Here is an 8,060-nt window from a genome sequence, read left to right as displayed (position 1 = left end):
CCAAAATCAGATTATTTTTCATTCTTAAAAAACGCCATTATTTTATTTGAAAAAAATAAAAATAATTTAAAAAAAGTTACTTTATTGACCAAATATTTTAGTTTGTCTTGTATATATATATAGGCTATATATATTCATGATATCAGATAATATTTTAACCTGTCATATGGTCATGTTACAATGCACCCCACCCACGGGGCATGTTGTCATATTTCACACTGTAATTAGAAACAACTCAAGTGAAATTGACAAGTGAAATGAATGTGGATAATATAATAATACTCTGAACCCCATGAGGGTTACACAGTTTGAGAAAGTCAAAAAGTTTTTGTGCCACGCTCTCCCCTATATCCAGATGTTATTATGTCTGTGTTATTTTCTCTATTTTAATGATCTGGTATAATTTCGTGAGTCAAGTGTCCAGGACTCATGTTCGCGCGCAGCTCTAGTTTAATATGTTTTTTTCTGTTTGAATGAAATTTGCCGCGCATATTTAAATCCATAAAAATTAAATAATTTAACGAATAGTTTCATATGAATAATCATAAATCTTAATCATAAATCATAAAAGCTTTATTTATTTGTTTTTAAATAAGAAAGTCCTAGCATTGCACAAAGGTTAAAATACGCGGCCGTGCAATGTGTCTCGTGCATATATATATTATATATTTTTTTCTTCTTCTTTCCGAAATCCATTTCATCCACGGTTCCTCCTCACACTAGTCGAGCAAACTTCTAAATGTATTCATTCGTGTTCGTGCACGCGCATTCCTCCGCGTGACGGCTTCAGATGACGCTGTTGACGTGTTGCTATAGTGACGCGCCGGTCGCGTTCCCACGCGTCCTGACCGTCTCGCAGAAGATCATCCTCATCTTCATCATCCTCCTTACCTTCTTCATCTTCATCTTCATCATCTTCATCGTGATGGATCAGTTTGAGGTGCTCCGGCAGGTCGGTCAGGGCGCGTTCGGGCGCGCGCTGCTGGTCAAACAGCGACACGGACACGCGCAGCTCTACGTCATCAAGGAGATCAACCTAAGGCAGGTGAGAGGTGTTTTCTGCATTCTGTGAGTGACACAGGTGAGATTGCTCCAGCACGAGGCAGCTGACAGGTAACCTTGAATTAAAACAGAATAATAGACTGATTCTGAATTAAAATGTTGATATATAACGTAACACTCTGTTTAGACATCCAGAAGATCTGTGACCACAACTAACAACTGATTGAGTTGCTTCACATTCAAGATTCCAATTCACTGATTTAATTAAATGTTTGAAGTTCGGTTGGCGTAATAATCTCGATCAATTTAATATTGTGTGTCATTTAAACTGAAATTATTACATAATAGTTTCTGATCTTGTTCTTTGTGTCTTAGATCAAGAGAATACAGTTGAGTTGTTATTTTATGTGTTTTAGTACAGAAAAACCTGTTTTTAAATCTGTTGTAGTTGAGATTTAAAGGAGTTTCAGTTATTTCTCATAACTCCGTTTTGTTGATATTTTGTTTTGTATTTTAATAATCAGCTTAATTAGTTTATGCTGCAGATGTTTGATGATTGAACATCATTTCAATAGAAGTTGTCATGATTTATTGATACAAACTGATATATATATATATATATATATATATATATATTTTTTTTTTTTTTTTCATTTTGTAATTTTCATATTAATACTGTTCATTTGAATTTGTTAACAGTGTTGGGGTAGTTACTCAAAAAAATTAATTAGTTACTAGTTACTTCTGTAAATTGTAATGAGATTACTAGTTACTGCATTTGAAAAGTAACTTAACTACTTATTACTTTATTACTTTTTTTAGGGCCCTATAAAACCGTTTTATTTTTTCCAAATTCCATTTTCCGGTTTAATTTTTCTGGATTCCATTTTTTTCTGTTTTATTTTTTCTCCTTTTTATTTTTTTCTCCTCGGTTTCAAAACTCCTTTTTAATTGTTACATTTAATTGTGTAAATCAAAAAGCATGTCTTATTAATTTAAATCATAACACATACATTTTCACAGCAATTTATTAAAATGTTTTTTAAAAAACAAAAAACTGTTAAAAAACAGTTTTTTCTTCATGTGTTTTATTTTTTTAGCATGTGTAATTATTTAAATGCATAAAAACAACTTCATTTATTAGATTTTTCTTTAAATAGCCTTATGAAATGTTTTTACCCCTCAGAAATACTGTTGTGTATTTACATTTTTCTGGTTATCAAATGAAGGCATAAAACATTCATTTAGATTTTCTTTTAAATATTGAAAACTAAGCCAACTTTATTTGTTGGTAAACAAAGAGGATGTTCTATTAAAAATAAAACATGGATATGTTAAGCAGGAGATGCTTTAAAGCGCGAGAAGTAGAGGTTTCCCCAATGAAGCAGCTCACAAACGCTGCTTTATCAGGCATATAACTATAACATGCAAGTCTTCCTTCAGAAATACAGTGATATAAAAACACCTGTGTCTCGTTTTGATATTTAAACATATAAATGTAAGGAATTAGTATTATTAAACGTGCAGTACGTGCTCATGTTTATTCAACAATCGCACAATTCAATCGTTTAGTTTTAAAATCGTGGCGAGTCTCCAAAAATAAATAAATATATGGGAAACACATCCCACATCACAACCACCTGAGCCCAACTTCAGTCATCACCTTGACTTTAACTGTGTTTGTAGAAGGCACCAAACACAACACAGACCGACGTGCGCCCGATGAAACCGTCTGTAAGATGACATTTCAGCACTTGACAAACGGACAGCGACTCCTACGTGCGATTGCTTTACGTGCAATGTTGGGAAACATTTGAAAATTCTAAGAACAATTCATAATTCAATGTGGTGTGTGTGTGTGAGAATGTGTGCGTGGTGTCTGTTGTAGTGTGTGCGTGTCTGTGGTGTTTGTGTGTGCGTGTCTGTGTGTAGGCGCATCACTGATTTGTTGACTCCTCCCTCTTTTTGTGACCGGCATCAATGTATCCTGCCGCTAGTAAGATACAATCTTGTTTTTCACCTAATAGATATTGAAGTTTCGTTTTCTTGTTTAACGTTTTGAAATCAGGGTAAAGTGTTTCAAATCTGGGATAGAAGTCTCTCTGATGTGTTGATAGTTCTTCTCAGCTGGTGAGGAAGTGTGTCTGTGATTACATTATTTATTTATTTATTTATTTATGCATATGCATATGCATTTAGCAGACGCAACTTAATTTTCTTTCTGTGTTTTTATAATTTGGTTGGGCTGAATTGTTTGGATGGATATTTCAGAGTCCTGATGCTGGCTGTTGTTAGTCGTGTTAGTTTGCTTCTGCATCTTTAGGATCATCTGAATCAAGGGACTTTTTTCAAGGTTTACTTCATGGTTTTTAAGGGCTTTAAAATTATAATAGTTGGGGTCACTCATTTTTAGGTGTTTCCAGAATGTGATGGCTCGTTTCTCAATGTGCATTAGTAGAGGATATTGGCCTAATTCTGCCCTGCATGCATTGTACGTAGTGTTCCTCTGGACTCTGAGGATACTCTTACAGAACTCTGCGTCCGATTTTTCAAATTGGTGATTCAGTTCAGGACGTCACACTTCACTGCCATATAATGCAATAGTTTCAATGACTGATTGGAATATTTTGAGCCAGATTCTCATTGGTATTTCAATTTCGATAGATTTCTTGATGGCATAAAAGGCCCTTCTCGCTTTCTATTTCAGTTCATTCACAGCCAAATTTAGTTAACCAGTTGCACTTATATTCAGCCCGAGGTATGTGTAGTTTGTGGCATTTTCAATTTTGGTCATACCAAGGGTGAAGTTGTGTCTCTTTCTCTGAACTCTGGGTCTTTTCTGGAATGTTAGTAGTTTAGTTTTGTTAGGATTAATGGTCAGGGCCCAGGTCTGACAGAACTAGGTTCTGCTGTAGAGCCTCTTCTGTTGGAGACAGCAGAACCAGATCATCTGCAAACAGCAAGAGCTTTATGTGTCTCTCTCTCTCTCTCTCTCTCTCTCTCTCTCTCTCTCTGTCACATGTCCGACAGTTGTCCCCTTGGGATAAGGACGCCTCCAGAAAGGAAGTGACTCTGTTGTCCAAAATGAAACATCCAAACATTGTGGCGTTTTATAAATCATTTTACGGTCAGTTGCTGTATTTCAGCAGTATTTCGGTCTTTATACTGTGTCAGATGCAGATCCGTGTAAATGATATGTTGTGTTTGTTTGTGATATCCAGACAGGAATAACTTCTACATCCTAATGGAATACTGTGATTCCGGTGATCTGATGAAGAGAATCAGGATGCAGAGAGGAAAACCCTTCACAGAGCGGCAGGTCACAGACACAGACACCGCCGCAGCATTCATTACTGCATTACAGCAGACTCATGTTTAAATCAACAGGGTTAGAGTTCAGCTCAGCAGATTGATTCAGGAAGTTACAAGGATACATTTAGGAAGTATCTGAGTGGTACAGTATGCTTCATGTATCAAATGTATTCATGTATCCCACTTCTGACAATGGCACTTAGGGGAAGTCGTGGCCTAGTGGTTAGTGAGTTTGACTCCTAACCCTAGGGTTGTGGGTTCGAGTCTCGGGCTGGCAATACCACGACTGAGGTGCCCTTGAGCAAGACACTGAACCCCCAACTGCTCCCCAGGTGCCCACTGCTCCAGGTGTGTCTTCACTGCTGTGTGTGTGCATTTTGGATGTGTTAAATGCAGAGCACGAATTCTGAGTATAGGTCACCATGCTTGGCTGTATGTCACGTCACTTTCACCTTTTTAAAAAAAAATGTTTTTGCAAAAATATCTATTATTAAAAAAAGTATTGTTTCTACCAGGTAATAAAAAAAATAAGAAAGTTAATTGTCGCTTTTTTTTTTTTTTTTTTTTTTTTAGTTTACATCTCACAATTTGGAAAATATTTCACAATTCTGAAAAGGAAAGTCAGAATTGTGTAGTAAATAGTTGAAATTATCTTTTTTTTATTCCATAGTAAAAAAAAAAAACACTTTGGTTGATGTAACCTCAGTTCCCTGAGATAAGGGAACAAGCGTTATGTATGGGAAAACTCCTTTTTCCCCTTCTGCTGAAGCCAGTTTCTGTAGCTGTACAAACCAATGATCATTTGACTGAAGCGATGATCATCGATTCATGCAGCTTGTAGTGCGGCAAGTGACAAAATGCTCATTCCCTAATCTCAGGAAACCGAGGTTACGTTAAGTAACCGAAGCGTTCCCTTTCAAACGTTCACTCCTGTTATGTATGGGAATGAATCCAATCACGCCACACTACGAGCAACAATTATGTGCTTCTCTGCGAGCCCAGTGTTAGAGCACTAATAAGGGCCCTAAGGAACTTAGGCATTATCTCGCCCCAAACTTAGCTGAGGGCATGAGAACCACTACCCAGATGGGAGGATTAAACAGATATCCTGCAGAGTGGGGATGTCTAAGTTATAGAATCTGGCAAAAGTGGATGGCGACGACCAGCTGGCGGCCGCAGAGATCTCACTGATAGATATGCTGCTGGACCATGCCCATGAGGAGGCCATTCCCTTTGTGGAGTGGGCTCTCACACCAATAGGGCATTCCAGTCCTTCTGATGCATAAGCCAGAGCTATTGCATCAACAATCCAGCGAGACAGTCTTTGCTTAGTGACCGGCAGACCCCTCTGGTGGCCTTCAAAGAAAATAAACAGTTGTTCAGACTGCCTAAACAGTTTAGATCATTCCACATAGACTCTCAGAGCCCTAACAGGGCAGAGAGAGTTTGGTCCCTGCTCGCCGTCTGCTGCGGGGAGTGCCAATAGGGATATTACTTGCTCTCTAAAGGGAGTAGAGAGCACTTTAGGAACATAGCCTTGTCTCGGTTTCAAAATGACTTTGCAGTCACTGAGCCCAAACTCGAGACAGAAAGCACTGACTGACAGTGCTTGTAAGTCACCAACATGCTTAACCGACGCCAAAGCAAGGAGGCCTTTTTAAGCAATAAGGACCGCAAGTAAGCCAAACTGAGCGGCTCAAGTGGGGGCCTTTTTAAGGCACCTAGGACCACGGATAAGTCCCCAGCACGGCACAGTCTGAGGGCAAGGAGGATTCAGTCTCCTTGCAGCCTTCAGAAATTTAACGACCAAGTTGTTTCTGCCTATTGAATGGCCGGCCTCGAGAGAATGATTCGCAGAAATGCCCACCACATATACTTTAAGTGTGGACGGGCCACGTCCCTTATCCAGCAGATCTTGCAGAAAAATCAGCACGCAGGACACGTCACATGAAAACGGGTCCACTTGCCGTGCAGTACACCAGTTGAGGAATACTGACCATTTCTGGCCATAGAGCCGTCTCATGGAAGGTGCCCTTGCCTCAAGAATGGTGTTGCTTACTCTGGCTAGGAGCCTATCAGAGTCCTGTTGAGGCAACAGACATGCAGGCTCCACAACTCTGGGCGTGGAGGCCAAATTATGCCTTTTGTCTGCGAGAGAAGGTCTCTCCTCAACGGGATGGGCCATGGAGCCATCATGACTAGCTGCATCAGCTCCGGAAACCAAGCCTGGTACTTCCAGAGCGGAGCTACTAACAGGAGGGAGCATTTGGTTTCTTTGACTTGCTGGATGATCTGGGGAATCAGGGCAATAGGAGGAAACGCATACAGATGAGTCTCTCCGTATGGAGAAAAATGTTGGGCAATGAGAGTTGTCTTCCAAGGCGAAGAGGTCGACCTCTGCTTTCCTGAAGACCGCCCAAATTTGCTGTACCGTCTGAAGATGCAGTGCCCAATCGCTTGGGGCAAGAGAAGTTCTTTCTGTGCCCAGAGAAGGAGGCGACCAACCAATCTGTTTAAGGTGTGAGACCTGAGGCCGCCCTGGTGATTGATATAAGACACCACTATCATGCTGTCTGAACGGACCAGAACATAGTAGCCTTTGATGACCAGAAGGAAGGAATACAGGGCTAAGGAGACTGCCAACATTTCCAGGCAGTTGATATGTGGACTAGTCTGTTGTGATCACTTTCCTTCTGGAAGCCACGCACATCCTCAATCCTGTCTGTTACAGGCGAGAGGTCCTCCAGGGGGCCACAGCTTCGATACAGCGGTGGTCCACTCTGACAGGAAACCTCTTCTAGCCAGAATTGGAGTGGCCGCATGTGGAGCAGGCCCAGCGGAGTTACAGAGGCGGTAGCGGCCATAAGGCTGAGCAGCCTCTAAAAAACCCTCAGGGGGCATGTCGTTCCCGGTTTGAAGGAGACCATCAGTCGCTTAATTGTCGGGGACCGATCCGGCGAGATCCATGCCCGCATTAGTCCTGCAGTTTGTCATCTGGGCAACAACTGGCTCTTGCGTGGGTTGATGACCAACCCAAAGTGCTCCAAATGACTGAGCAGCAGCTCTTTGTGAGCGTTCAATTCCTTTTCTGATCTGCCTAAAACAAGTCAATCATCGAGGTAGTTCAATACGCGGATTCCCATATGCCTGAGAGGGGACAGAGCCATGTCTATGCACTTCGTAAAAGTGAGTGGGGTCAGGGACAGTCCAAACAGAAGGACTGCATACTGATAGGCCACTTCCTCGAACGTGAATCTCAAGAACAATAGCTTCGTTTTCCGGAACAGAAGATTGAACAATGCCTCTGAAGCGGCGCGGTCTGTGAGTGAACTGCAGGGAGTAGCCTCGTCGAACTGTTTCCAAAACCCATCTTAAGATTCACAGAATTGCTGCCCAGGCCGTATAACGGGAGGTGAGAGTATTATATTCTTGAATGAGAGCTCACCTTGAAAAAGCAGGGAGTCTATGTTCATATAGGTGATTGCGAGAGGATGAGGAATTTTGCTCTTTACAGTATTTGGGTCCGCTATCACAGCGGTAAAATATTCGGGCACGTGCTGCACCTGCATGATGTGACCCACTGAAAACAAAACTCTCTCAGAGGTGATAGAGAATTGATAATTCTAAACATTAATTGTGTGTGGATATAATGTACCTTTTAGTGAATAAAGCTGCTTTCTCAGATGAAATCGTGTGTGTGTGTTTCAGATCGTGGACTGGTTTGTTCAGATCTGTCTGGGACTGAA

General features: G+C 40.8%; 1 protein-coding gene across 3 annotated transcripts in view; it reads left to right on the top strand.

Moving 5' to 3' along the window:
• The first annotated feature begins 615 nt into the window (after positions 1 to 615).
• Positions 616 to 8,060, top strand: part of LOC132153260 (serine/threonine-protein kinase Nek5) — a 25,378-nt gene continuing 17,933 nt past the window's right edge. For 2 of the 3 annotated variants that reach the window (XM_059562649.1, XM_059562648.1), the window contains exons 1-4: positions 616 to 1,045; positions 4,033 to 4,129; positions 4,224 to 4,321; positions 8,023 to 8,060. The exon at positions 8,023 to 8,060 is cut by the window's right edge and continues 46 nt beyond it. In XM_059562649.1, the coding sequence (XP_059418632.1) occupies positions 791 to 1,045; positions 4,033 to 4,129; positions 4,224 to 4,321; positions 8,023 to 8,060 (488 nt within the window). In that variant the 5' untranslated portion in view covers positions 616 to 790. The remainder of the gene's footprint in view (positions 1,046 to 4,032; positions 4,130 to 4,223; positions 4,322 to 8,022) is intronic. The other variant, XM_059562650.1, reaches the window with a different exon arrangement.

Source organism: Carassius carassius, chromosome 11 (genome assembly GCF_963082965.1).
Source record: "Carassius carassius chromosome 11, fCarCar2.1, whole genome shotgun sequence".
Taxonomy (NCBI): Eukaryota; Metazoa; Chordata; class Actinopteri; order Cypriniformes; family Cyprinidae; genus Carassius; species Carassius carassius.
This window is presented reverse-complemented; position numbering and strand designations above follow the sequence as displayed.